Source organism: Euprymna scolopes, chromosome 34, assembly GCF_053919585.1.
Source record: "Euprymna scolopes isolate OS-2025 chromosome 34, ASM5391958v1, whole genome shotgun sequence".
Lineage (NCBI taxonomy): Eukaryota > Metazoa > Mollusca > Cephalopoda > Sepiida > Sepiolidae > Euprymna > Euprymna scolopes.
The window spans coordinates 1,245,489-1,260,311 of record NC_136515.1 but is presented as its reverse complement, the minus strand read 5'-3'; the positions used below and the strand labels follow the sequence as shown (position 1 = coordinate 1,260,311).

General features: G+C 32.0%; 1 protein-coding gene across 3 annotated transcripts in view; it reads left to right on the top strand.

Moving 5' to 3' along the window:
• LOC145259072 (phospholipid phosphatase 1-like) overlaps positions 1 to 14,163 on the top strand; it is a 95,795-nt gene extending 81,632 nt beyond the window's left edge. For all 3 annotated transcript variants that reach the window (XM_080116700.1, XM_080116701.1, XM_080116702.1), the window contains exons 4-7: positions 4,093 to 4,301; positions 7,083 to 7,203; positions 10,424 to 10,600; positions 12,961 to 14,163. In XM_080116700.1, coding sequence (XP_079972826.1) covers positions 4,093 to 4,301; positions 7,083 to 7,203; positions 10,424 to 10,600; positions 12,961 to 13,080 — 627 coding nt within the window. In that variant the 3' untranslated portion in view covers positions 13,081 to 14,163. The remainder of the gene's footprint in view (positions 1 to 4,092; positions 4,302 to 7,082; positions 7,204 to 10,423; positions 10,601 to 12,960) is intronic.
• Positions 14,164 to 14,823: the final 660 nt, after the last annotated feature.

Here is a 14,823-nt window from a genome sequence, read left to right as displayed (position 1 = left end):
ATGTATGAATGTATATATATATATGTATGAATGTATATATATATGTATGAATGTATATATATGTATGAATGTATATATATGTATGAATGTATATATATGTATGAATGTATATATATATATGTATGAATGTATATATATATATATATGTATGAATGTATATATATGTATGAATGTATATATATGTATATGTATGAATGTATATATATATATATGTATGAATGTATATATATATATATATATGAATGTATATATATATATGAATGTATATATATATATGAATGTATATATATGTATGAATGTATATATATATATATGTATGAATGTATATATATATATGTATGAATGTATATATGTATGAATGTATATATATATATATATGTATGAATGTATATATATATATATTTGTATGAATGTATATATATATATATTTGTATGAATGTATATATATATATATTTGTATGAATGTATATATATATATATATTTGTATGAATGTATATATATATATATATATTTGTATGAATGTATATATATATATGTATGAATGTATATATATATATGTATGAATGTATATATATATATATGTATGAATGTATATATATATATATATGTATGAATGTATATATATATATATATGTATGAATGTATATATATATATATGTATGAATGTATATATATATATATATGTATGAATGTATATATATATATATGTATGAATGTATATATATATATATGTATGAATGTATACATATATGGTTGAATGTATACATATATGTATATATATATATGTATGAATGTATATATATGTATGAATTTATACATATATGTATATATATATGTATGAATGTATATATATGTATATATATAGAGATAGATATATATACATATGTACGTATATATATATATATATATATATATATATATATATATATATATATATATATATATATATATATATATTACTTTTAATAAAAAGAATCTTTTCAAGTTTGTAAATGTCCGACATGAAAAGTTTTACAAAAAGCGACGATTCTTGCAGTTCAAGAACAACAATTTTTTCTATTGGTTAATGGCGGTCGTGCCTGGGTGCATATCTGTTATTTTAGCTTTCAAGTCTTTGAACAAACAACGTTTGTGTTGCGTACACAATTGGTTTCACTTTCAAAAAAAAAAAAAAAACTTTAGTTCATCCCAAATAAGGTTTTAGGAGGTAAAGTTTTACTCCTAATAAAATATATTTAATTACGAATCAAGCACGAAATTAACAATAAAAAAAGGGAATTTATTTCACAGCAGGAAGTTGAAGGTAGGACTGTGGTAGAGGAAGGAGGAATGGAAATTTGGGGGGGGGGTCTGTGTTGGTCAGTGGGTATATTCTATGTATCGTCACCAATTAATAGCAATTGCCTCCAAGTGGAGGCTCTCGATGCTAGCTAGAGGAAAGATGTTGCTTGGCTGGAGTTGTTTAGGGGACCGATGAATCCATACTCACTGTTAGCTGATTGGCCAGTGTGTGGCCGAACAGCTCGGGGAACGGAGTGGGGGGGGGCATTGATTTACAAAAGAAAATAGGTCTTTGTGACTGCTACAGGTTCACTTGCCACTGAACCTTAAGGGGTTACTATGATAGCGACCAGATTTTTAGGAAGAATCTGGATGGAGAGTTGGGAGGAAGTGTTAAGCCACACTAACGAGTTTTGGCCGAACAATGTATTATATATTAGTCCATGAGTCTGAACCCATCAATTCATCCATTCATAGCCCTTCAGCCCCTGGAGGGGCATAGGCCATCTACAACTTTGTAGATGGTTTTGTAGCGAGGAGTTCTTTTTGCAGGGCGAGGGTGCTGGCCCAACCTTCCGAGAAGGTACATACAGCGCCTAGCCTTTCCAAATCGTCACCCATCTGGTACTGGCCAGGCTCAACGTTGCTTAACTTCGGTGATCTGGCGAGAACCGGTGTATCAACGTGATTGTGCCGTACATGAGTTTGAACATGCAAGTTTTTTTCTTACCGAACCGAATGTACTAATCACTTTGTTAGCATATATGTATATATATATATATATATATATATATATATATATATATATATATATGTATATATATGTATATATATGTAACTCATGCAATTGTTTACCTGATAGTCAAAATTGAAAATAAAATTTCAGCCCCAGTAGTTTCCAAGAAAGTTTCTAGAGTAAATGTGGCATTGTAGTGACTAATTCCTATTAATCTTTAACTGTGCATCAAATGGATGCCATAATACTTAGTTTGCTGTACCTTTTCATAAAGAAATTTCAGTCAGATCAGCCCAGTCGTTTCCAAGGAAAAGTGGAACGTCAAACAGATAGACTAAGAGAAATATATATATATATATATATATATATATATATATATATATATATATATATATATATATATTCACTTTCACTACATATATATATATATATATATATATATATATATATATATATATATATATATATATATATTCATACTTTCACTACATATATATATATATATATTCATACTTTCACTACATATATATATATATATATTTTCATACTTTCACTACATATATATATATATATATATATATTTTCATACTTTCACTACATATATATATATATATATATATATATATTTTCATACTTTCACTACATATATATATATATATATATATATATTTTCATACTTTCACTACATATATATATATATATATATATATATTCATACTTTCACTACATATATATATATATATATATATATTTTCATACTTTCACTACACCGATGAAGACTGAAGGATCGGTCGAAATTATGCACTTGTAAAAAAAGTTTTTTAATTTTTTTTATTATTATTTTTAATTAATTAATTAATTAATTTTTAATTATTTTGTATTCCTGCACGTCACCAATTAAAAACGAATAAAGAAAAGGTATAAGCTTTTATACTTTTCGTATTCCTTTTTATACATTTCCACTCATATATATATATATATATATATATATATATATATATATCACTTTGAAGAAGGCCGAAGGATTAGTCGAAATTATGTGCATTTGAAAGAAACATTTTCGTTTTTTTCGAAAGAGTTTTTGTATTCATACATGTCCACACATAGGAAATAAATACAGAAAAATATAAACATCTATATATTTTTCGTATTGATTATATATATATATATATATATATATATATATATATATATATATATATATATATATATATATTTCTTTGGAAATATACTTTATTTCCTTATAATATATACCAATCCTTATTTAAGAAGCTCAATGTAATTACAGAGCAATATAATGAATATTCATTCATTATATTGCTCTGTAATTACAGTATATTGCAATTTAATGAATATTCATTCATTCAATATATTGCATCAGAAGAAATAAGAACAATCAATTCATCAAAAGGATTCAAAATGGCGTAATGTAAACATATTAAAAGGTATTTGCAGCTTCTCTTCCAATTTTTGGATTTTAATCATGTCAAAACACACTTTATTTTCTTTTTGACGGATTGATTGTTGCTATTTCTTCTGATGAGTTAAGGGCAAAATAGATTCACTGATTGATATAATAATTAAGTGATTGATTTTGTGCTACGAAACAGATACTGTCAAGAATTGTAAATGTACACTGAATTAAAGGACTAAAATTGTAATATGGTCAACATCATGAATTTTGGAGTATAGACTTTTGTCATTTATTCACTATCTCTCATATATATATGTATATATACATATTTAGAGAGAGAGAGAGAGAGAGAGAGAGAGAGAGAGAGAGATAACCATAATGTTAAGATATCAAGGTATGCTTCTAGAATAGTAATTTTAAGATTATAAGAGTTTTATGAGGCATAAAAATGTTGTTTCTTATATTCAATATTTTGTTTTTTATATTTCAAGCGGTCCTCCGCTTTTGATCAGAAAAATGTATTAAAATAAAAATGAAAGACGACGACGACAAAAAACTGGAAATTTGTTTTTTTTTTTTTGTTCGGTTTTTGTTTTGTTTTTGTTTTGGTTTTTGTTTTTTTTTGTTTTTTTTATAATGAGATTTGCTTTAATATTTCAGATCACTGCGACAGAATGGCTCAACTGGCAGGTATTACACAAGCCAATCGGCGAAGGAACCCAACTCTCGACCACCATCCGGGCTTTCACGATCTTCCTGTTCGGAATCACGCTAAACCAGTTCTTTGTGGATATACCCAAATATTTTGTGGCAGAACTTCGACCCAATTTTCTGGATGTATGTCGACCGAACTACACCAGTTGTGACGGGTGAGTACCACACAATTTCAATCTGTTTTTATCGTCTGCATAATTCGTTATTCTGACTTCTCGTCTTAGTTTTTATTCTCACAACATACACAGCACAATCACATTGATATACTAGTTTCAATTAGAGTACCGGAGTAAAGCAATGCAGAGCTTGGCCAGTGATAAAATTGGTGACCATTTGGGAATTCCAGGTGCTGTATGTGCTTTCCGCTTATCTCGGCATTGCTTCCAGCCATTCTAGATTTCTCCTTTCTACTAGATTCGGGCAATGCCGACTCAGGAGAAGTGTGGTTGCTGCACAATTACACGTGCAGGTGCCCTTACATGGGGTATCCATTGTCTCTCAAGATTGAATTAATGCTATTAAATTCTTACAACGTTTCAGTCGATGTAAGCTCCAACCTTCTCCAGGTATATATGCCATGTATGCCAGCCACCGTAGGCAGATTGAACCAGCTTCCTCCAAAGGAGAAATTGTCAAGGGAATATTAAATTCACAAGTAGTCGCCAGTTGCACGTATATCTCGGTCCGAGGAGATGACGATGTTAAATTTTTGCCGTTCTTGCAGGGAAGTGTCGATATTTTCCTACATACAGCACCTGATATTCCCAAATGTTCACCCATCCGGTACTGACTAGACAAAACGTTGCTTAACTTTGGTGATCTAACGAGAACAGGGGTGACAATGTGATTATATACCTTCTTCTGGTACATCTTGTTGAACTCAAGAATTATTAGAAACTAGCCTGGCTTTTTTTTTTTTGGTCTCTTGGTCTTACTAAATTCCAGGGGAAGAATTTATCTGGTCTGGTGGAATATCCAGTTTCATGCTGTTTTTTGGGGTAACATCACTTGGAGAAGCTGCACCATTCCTTGTAAATGCCAGTGTTGGTTAGCTATACTGAAGAGATTTTATTTGGGCTGCAAAAACTATAGAATTTTTTAATCTTTGGTCAGAGTTTACTTGTAGAAAAAAATATCCTCATTCCAGGTTGTCCTGACAAATCTTTGAAGTAGCATTACTTGGAGAAGATGCACCATTCCTCGTAAAATCTAGTGTGTATTTTGACAGCGAATTCTATGTAATTTTGAATATTTAGTCTAGAGAACAGTATCCTCATGCCAGGTTGTCTTGACAAACCCCATCTACAGAGAGACCTTAGAAACTCGAGGATAGTGTCTAGTAGACATTTGGATTGCGCACTGACATGAACATCCTCAGGACAGTTTCATAACAAATTGGAAGCCGATATTTTGTTTGTGACACCATCAATAGAAAATTTCCGTACACAGCCAATAGGCTCCCTCTAATCGGTTTGGTATGTCAACAGCGCCTCCTTATTCGATGGTTAGCCTGCACCAAGGCTAAAAAAAAAAAAAGAAACTCCATTTAACCCCTGTATGGTAGCTAAATTTGGGGCGATTAATTGGAATTGGGGATCGGAAAAATCAGAACTTATTGAAATATTGGAAAAATTTATGCTTATTTTCCGATACCAAAAACGATTCTTTTAATTGTGTTTTTTTTTTTTCTTTTTAAATTTAAAAAAAATATTTTATCATTGGTATCAGCAATGGTGAATGTTTACTACTGTTGGTACCAATGATAAAATGTTTATTGATTATTAAACTATCAGTAAAATTAAAATCTATAGATCGTACCCCCACCCACCCACTCAACGAGTGTATTGTTCCGTTTGTGAAAATATAATGCGTATATACATACGTTTTTTTACAATAATCCAAAAATAAAAAAACAATCCATAGCTAAATACAGAGTGTTTTTTACAGGCGGCAAACTTTAAATTGAGAATTAATTGCAGATTTGGCAACTATCGGTTATTTTGAATCCAGCTTAGTTTGGCAATTCATCATGAAGGGACTTGACACCCAAGCAGCGTTTGCAAATTGTGCAAAGTTTAAAAAAATCATTTTGAAACATTTAGCAGTTTATGAACGAATAATTTCACAAAATGGGTTTATTTTCTAACCACCACGTTCATGCGATTTAAACCTCTTAGATTATTTTCTTTGTGGATATGTAAAGTCCTATGTCTACACTGATAAACCAGACACAATAGATCACTTGGATGACAACATTCAGTGCGTTATTACTGAAATACATCTTAATTTAATTCGTGCAACGTGTGAAAATTAGACCTCAAAATTATGTTATATATGTGCAAGCCCACAATTGTATGTAATAATAAATGCTAAAACTTGATCTTCGGAATAAACCACAATTGTATGTAATAATAAATGCTAAAACTTAATCTTCGGAATAAACCACATATTTGTATAATAAAAATATGTTTCATTTTCGTTTAAAGTTATCCATCTAAAAAAAAAAAAAAAAAAAAAATCCTATATTTAAAAAGGATGGAAATTAGAATCAGTAATTGTATTGGAATCGGGAATATAGAACACAGCTCGTAATTGTATCAGTGTGACTCGATGATAGCGCTACAATAAAACAACAAAAGACGAGTATTAGATGTAAGTCAGTTAAGTGTTGGGTGCGTGTGTCATACCGTCACGTAGCATAGAAAAAGGAACCTCATATGTTGTCCATTGCTAGCTGTTTGATCACGTCCTTACTCAGCGATTTTCTTCTTGGCCTGATTTAATTCTGGCCTTCTTCAGGTACATCGTGTTGTATTCAAGAATTTTTGTGAATAAATACAAATTACCAATCCTTATTTCCAAAATTCGTTATTTCCAAAATTTGAAAACATAAATATCAAATCGGTTCTTTTTTTTCTTCTTTTTTCTGGGAACAGTTTTGTCACGGACTACGTGTGCACAAATAAAAACGTCTCGAAAGACAGCATCAGAGACACAATGATGTCTTTCCCATCCGGACACGCGGCCATCTGCATGTTTTCAGCCCTTTACACCGTAGTAAGTAACAGCATTATTTTTTTCTTTGTTTTTAAATTTCTTTTTCTTTTTTCTTTCTTTTTCTGCTGCTACTGTTGGGGGAAGAGGAGGAGAAGAAGGTATCGGAAAACAATTTGCAAAATGTCGAAATTTATCCTGCTTCCAGATAAATTCGACGCTAAAGTAACTAAGCTGAAAAAAAAAAAGCATGAAACAAAAGAGGGGGAGGGGGTAAAGAATAAAATATAAATGTCTTGATTTGAAACGAAGAAGAAACTTTATTTACAATAAGTTGCAATTTTTTCCCTTTGCGGGCATTAAACTTAAACACCAAGGTAACATATTATGAAAAAAATGACATGTAATGAAAAAAACAACAACACTGGTTCTTATAAAGAAGTTGTGTGTATCCATTAACGAATACAACAAGAATGTACAAAATAGTAGTATCTCCTAATCACACTCGCATATGAAATTAATTTTAGGAGCGTACTCACAATTGAAAGCCAGTCAGGCACGTGCCTTTTTCTTTTTTTTTGTTTAAAGTTCTTTTAGAATTTTCCTTCCCTCCACGTTGCATGCAAACCATAGACACACATGTATTTACAGGAGCAAGACCTCGTCGCTTGTCCGGATAGGAAATTCCAAAATTCCTTGTCACGTAAAAAGGTATTTTCTTTAAATTCAACTCCTTGTAAAATAAATACGCGCAACACCGCAGCCACGTAGTAGATTTTCAGAAGTCTGTCTCGTCACAGCTGGGTATTAATTTCTTGCCGGGTTTACTTCTTTGAAGGAGGCTCTTCAAAATTCCATTTTCAGCGCCGGGCAATGAACACGTTCACTCTCCACGTCAGCATAATTTCAAAAGAGAACGAAATACGCGCTGGGCTCGTGACGTCACCACAGAGCTAGCATTTCCCTTTTCTCCAAATTAAAGGGAGTTTCGTACAAACCCAAAATATACGAAACAAAAAATCATAATGGATACAAAATACAAAAAATCATATATAAGAACCAGATAAACAATAATAAATGTAAACAGGGGGGAATGCACCATTATTGGTACAAAAAAAAATTCCAACAAAGGAGCAGCAGCAGCGTCATTTGTGATGATTTTGTTAGCATTCGTTTCCATCTTTCTATTAAGAATTCTTAGAAGGATATCGGATACTTATGGAAGGGACCACGTGAAGGTTGCCAACATCCCTAAGTGAAAATGTTTTTCTGTAGAACGCACTGGATTCGAACTTGGCACATCCAAGTTGTGAGTTTGTGCCATTAACCCCTGAGCCACCGTCATCCTCTACCCCTGCTGCATTTGTTTCATTAATGAGTCTCCACTAATCAAGGCCAAAAGCCATTCGAGAATAATGAATTCTTAGTTGAATGAGTACAAATTATTATTTCGGTTTGAAAATGATTGAATCATTGATTGCGAGTCAATACAGCCATAAAAAAAAAAGTATTATCTCCTGTTTTTAACATTTTTTTTTTTTTCATATATGTGTGAAAGTGAAGTCTGGTAAGTGAGAGTTGAAGACATACGTTGCATGAAGAGAAATGAGCAATTGCACAGTGTGGTTAACAAGAGAAGAAAAAGGGCTATAAACAACAAATTTGCAACAAATAACTTTTACCAAATGCAATAAAATTCAAGCTTCTATCAATCTGCATATATTTTTTTTAGTTTTGGAACTTATTTTTAAGTGTTTATTTAGTTTTTTTGTTTTTTTTTCACATTTTATTTAGACAAGCCAATTGACAGTCGAACTAACCATGATTATTTGCTTTTTATTTATCGCTTTATTTTTCTTTCCTACTAACTCTAACCCCCTCCACATCATTACTCTGATTATTATATTCTGTTTTTCGGCAAATAAAATTTCGTCATCGTCGTCATCACCATCATGGTCAGCATGATCATTTTTTCACAAGTATTTCAAAGTCAAAGTACGGCACAATCACGTTGATATACTCGTTCTTGCCAGATCACCAAAGTTAAGCAACATTGAGCCAGGCCAGTACCAGATGGGTGACCATTTGGGAAGGCTAGATGCTGTATGTAACTTCTGGTAAGGTTGGGCGCAGGGCCAGCACCCTCACCCAGAAAAAAGAACTCCTCGCTACAAAACCATCTACAAAGTTGTGGATGGCCTATGCCTCTCCAGGGGTTCAAAGCTATGAATGGATTCAATAGCTCTGACGAACTCCAAACACTAGTACCCCCTTGACGACAATACCCTCGACAAACAGCAAAATGCCACCCCTACACTGTAGAAATCTCTGGATGCCATAAAGCCTTCAACTCGAATAGTTTTTTTCCCTTAGTATGCCACACTCCAGAATTCCCTGTTAGACCCCCTGCTTCTCTGACTGTAGTGACATGCAGAAATTCAAGTGTAATGTGAATAGACATCTCACTGTCCAACTCCCTAAATAGTATCCCTGCAAATCTGGTCCCAAAGAGTAGCTTCTCACGACTAAGTGGCTCTGTGCTTTGTTTGGCGTGAAATAACTTCCCTGCAATCTCTTTCACACAGAAGAGACACTGCGAGCCTGTCTCTGCTTTATCATTATTTTCATGGCAAGTGCTCGTTTGAACTTCAATCTATGGTACCCCCCTCGCTAAACTTTCACGAAAAACACTCATCTAGCCAAAACCACTATCAATAATTTCCCACACTCTTTACCAGTGCCTAAACCTAAAGGTAGATTCCATGAACAAAGCTTCTTTCTTAGAACTGCATGCCTGTGGAACTCTCTTCTTTGCCTGCTTTCCAACTGACTACAATTTGATTGTCTTCAAGTCCAATGTAAACAAGTTCTTGATGAACCGTCTCTGTACTTAATCCAATTTACAAAAGTTCCACTACTTATGATTACTACACTATAATCCCATTGACATGTATACCCATTAACCCTTATTCTCGAGTGGCCTCCGGGCCTTGATAAGTGGTGACTCCTTCGTAAAAAAAAAAATATATATATATATTGTTTGAACTACTGTAAAATTGTATGTTATTTAAATAGAACTGCTTTTAGAGAGAATTGAACCCACAACCTCTGAAAGATTGTCATGTGAGAAGTGATTGCTAACAAACGCCTTTATCCTTTGCGTCAAATGTGGATGAAAGAATATTTGTGTTCTAAATATTTGGTGTGAAATTTTCTCCTTTAGAAAATCTTTTCGCAATATTTCATTTCAAATAAAATTAAAATTTTTTCCTATTTTTTCTAGCTTTATCTCGAACTGCGATTCGATATTAAAATCAGTCGATTTCTGAAACCTTCCATGCAAATGGCATTACTTATCGTCTCGGCTTGGGCTGGCATGACACGCGTTTCAGACCACAAGCATCACCTTCAAGATGTCATTGTCGGTGCGGCCATTGGTGTCATAGTCGCCAGCGGTGTGGTAAGTTATTTTTGTCTTTCGTGTTAATGAACGTGGAACAATCTTTCACGAAAAAAAAAACATCTAGCTGAAACCACTGTCAGTAATTTTCCCCTCTTTATCTGTGCCTAAATCAAAACGTAGATTCCATGAACAAAGTTTCTTTCTTAGAAGTGCACGCCTGTAGAACTCTCTTCCGTTTGCCTGTTTCCCACCTGACTACAACTTGGATGTCTTCAAGTCCAACATAAACAAATTCCTGATAACCCCCCCCCCCTTAAGTAAGACACTTTATCAAATCTCCATTACTAACGATTACTACAATACTATCCCATTGATTACTGTACACATAATAACCCTTATCCCCGAGTGGCTTCCGGGCCTTGATAAATGGTGCCCCCATGTAAAAAACAAAAACAAAAACAACTGGTGCGATAATATAAATGGAAATCCAGGGCATCTCCTTACCCGGAAAGATTAACTAGATAGTGAATGACAATATGAATGTGGCGCCAAGAGAGCGAAGGGGGGGGTAAGATAAAGAATTCGAAAGGATGGATCCAGTTTCCCAAGAAAGTAAGCTGGAAAAAAAAAAAATGGCCATTTTGATTTTCGGTTCGAAATAATTTATTTAAAAAAAAAAAAAATTAAGTAATTTTTTGGCGCTTCTACACTATTGGGACAAGATTTGGTAGTTGATAAATGGAGTCTTCAGATAAAAAAGCAATGGTTTCAGCTGATTTTTTTTTTGTCAATTCTAATGAGTTACAATGGTAGCTTCCAAATTATGCAGTTGAAATTACCTGAATATTACTGAATTATTAAACAAAACTTTAATCGTGTTAGCAGGTGAGAAATTGCTGCCATCTTGTTTGAATCGAAACGGAAAATTACCTCCCTTTTGAACTTTTCGGTGTTTTATGATCGTTTTTTTTTCAAATTCTATTTTTTATTTTTTTTAATAAAAAATTTTCTATCTTACCGATTTTCGTGATTTTTTTTATATAATCATCTTAAAAATACGAGGAATATGTAGATACCATAGTTTTCATGTGAAATTCAGTTTTACGATTTTCGGAATTTCCTCCCAATAGTGTAGCAGCGTCATTTTTAATTTTTTTTTTTTTTTTTTTTTTTACAAAGGAGTCACCACTTATCAAGGCCCAAAGGCCACTCAAGGATCAGGATTAATGAGTGGGCACTGTTTTACAATTTGTTACTATGCAGCGGGAGACAATTCTCGTTTACTAAGAGATTTGTTCATTAGATGCAAACATTTAAAAAAGAAGTTCAGCATTTTTTTTTTTTTTTTCTTAATTAAAAGTAAATGTTATTGTAAGGTTTTTAAGAAATTAGTCTTTAACCTTTAAAAAAAAATTAGTTTTTAACCTTTAAAAAAAAATTAGTCTTTAACCTTTAAAAAAAAATTAGTCTTTAACCTTTAAAAAAAAATTAGTCTTTAACCTTTAAAAAAAAATTAGTCTTTAACCTTTAAAAAATACCAACAATAAAACTCTTTAATAAAACAAAGATGAAACTTTTAAAGCTGCGGCGACTTTTTATTTATTTTTTTCTTTGGTAACAAAGCTTATAATATTAATAACACCAACATCTAGCTTTTAACATTACAAAAAAAAAAAAAAATGAGCTTACCATTCAGAAAGACCACTTTATTTCAGTGCCAAAAATGTCTTTGTTTGGAAAAAGAAAATAGAAACGTTTTCATTGAATTTATTTCTTTACATTAGTTTCTTACTAATCACAAAATTCACTTTATTTCATTACCAAAAATATCTTTGTTTGAAAAGATAAAAAAGGTTTTCATCCAATTTATTTCTTCATATTAGTTTGCATATTACTTTTTATCACTACCAAAAATGTCTTTATTTCAATACCCAAAATGTCTGTTTGAAAAAAAATAAAAATAAATATAGAAACGTTTTCATTCAATTTATTTATTTTTATTTTTTTTATTTTTATTTTTTTACATAGGCATCACCACATTATCAAGGCCAAGAGGCCACTCAAGGATAAGGGTTAAAGAGTGTACAGTAGACATTGGACAATATAGTAATCATTAGTAATGAAAATTTGGTAAATTTGATAACTTATATAGAACGGCTCATCAAGAACTTATTTACGTTAGACTTGAACACAACCATATTGTAGTCAGCCGGAAAGCAGGAAAACGGAAGACAATTCGACAGGCGAGCAGTTCTAAGAAAGAAGCTTTGTTCATGGAATCTACGTTTAGGTTTATTTCTTCATAGTAGTTTTGTCTGTGTGAAAAAAATTATTCGAATAAAAAAATATTGTTACCAACAATGCAAAACAAAATTTCTTATTTTAATTTTTTTTTTTTTTTTTTTTTTACATTTCAGTTCTACAAGATCACATATCCAAGCTTACAGCAACAAACAGTAAAACGTATGCCACAGTTGAGCCATACTGGGGAGCCACAAACGCCCACACCACTCATTCTGAAACCGAGGTGCAGATAAGACACCAGCACCTGAAGAAAGAAATCTCCAACGTTCTTCACAGATTGAAGACATCTCATTCTGCGGAAAACAGAATGTTTATAGAAATATATTCCAACCAAAAAGTATTATCGTCAAGTTGTGCATGCTTTAGTTTGCTTTTAATTTTAGCTGATTGTTTGCTGAACGATGAATGCCCAGGAAAAGTCCCTTGTGATTAATGTTTACCAGTTTTAAAATAAGCAAACAAATTTTTTTTTTTTTTTTTTTTTTTTTTAGCGGAATAACAGAATATTTTTAAACCGGTAAACAGCAATCAGAAGGGACTTTTCCAGGGCATCCATCATGAAGCAGAACTATCAGTTAAAAACAGCAACAAAGACATATGGTATAGGACGATAACACAATTTTTTTTCATGAACAAAATGTTATTTCAAAATCATAGTTTTCATGTGCGTTGGATTTTATGCAACATTATTTATTATATTTATCAAAAAAAAAAACATTTTTGCTTGTGATAAAATCAGCTTTAACTGCATTTAAAACCATTTTCATGCATCATTGGTGGGCGTGATGTCCGTCTTCTCCAAGATGGCCCGTATCATCATACAGCTTCATATACTCATTTTAATGCTCAGTTATTATTTCGTCTGTTTGTGTGTTTGTGTGTTTGTATGTCTCGCTAAAACTTTTGAAATCCAAATCAAATAAGAATGATTCTGGTACTGTTTTAAAGGGCAGGGACTCGGATGCATAATATGTGAAATTTACAACAAAATATTAATTTTTTTTTTTTTCTACCTTAACAACTGCGGAATCTGATCGGAGGTCACGTGAAATCGTCTCTTTCTAAATGATTTTAGCATCTCCGCATGCGTGAACCACTTCAGCTCTCGGATACATTAAATACATAAATTTGCAACATCATGATATGACTGTCACCATTGCCGAATGGATGAGAGGGTTGTCTCATAACAATTAGCTTTTGCATTTGTGCTCATTTCACGACAAACATTTGGTTTTTTTTATTTTAATATATTTTTGAAAATGTTTATTTCGGCAAACTTTTGCATTTAAACAGGATTAAAAGATTTTTTAAAACTATTTTTTGTTTTGCAATTTGTATTAATTATTTGACTCTAAACAAAATATGAAAAAAATTTTTTTTTTTTTTTTGTGACGGTTGATTTAGCTGAGGGTTAATTTAAAGATCAGATTACTATTAAGTGCATGAATTTTACTTACGTAAATCAATTTTTTTAAATCATAACCGCTTAAAACTTTTTTTTTCTTGCTCACCTCACACGGCCCTCTCCCGAATTTGTAGAAGTGGGCCAACACTAATGGATTTTCTTTTTTCAAAAAATTAGATTTAAGTGTAGCCAAACGCAACTTCATTTTCTGTTGTTTTTTTTTTTTTTATACAACTCTGCTAGTCTATTATATAAAACGTAGTTATTTGTGTGTATGTGAGTTTGTATGTCCAGTTAAAAGTCAAAACCTACAAAAGAAAAACCCACATACTCCTGATCAGCATTGCTCTGGGTAAATAATATCTGAAAAAAAAAAAAAAAAAAAAAAGGAAGTAATTCCTTCTCTGGTGATCAGCTGGGTCAGGTTTTGCTCGGAGAGGGGGGGGGCGGTTTTTAAGTGGGGTCATGTACTAAATTGGAAAGAAAATGTTGATGTATTACTCAAGACATCTATTACATAAAGGCAGGTTGTCTGTGTGTGTTCATCTAGAGAGGAATAGGCTGGGTGAAG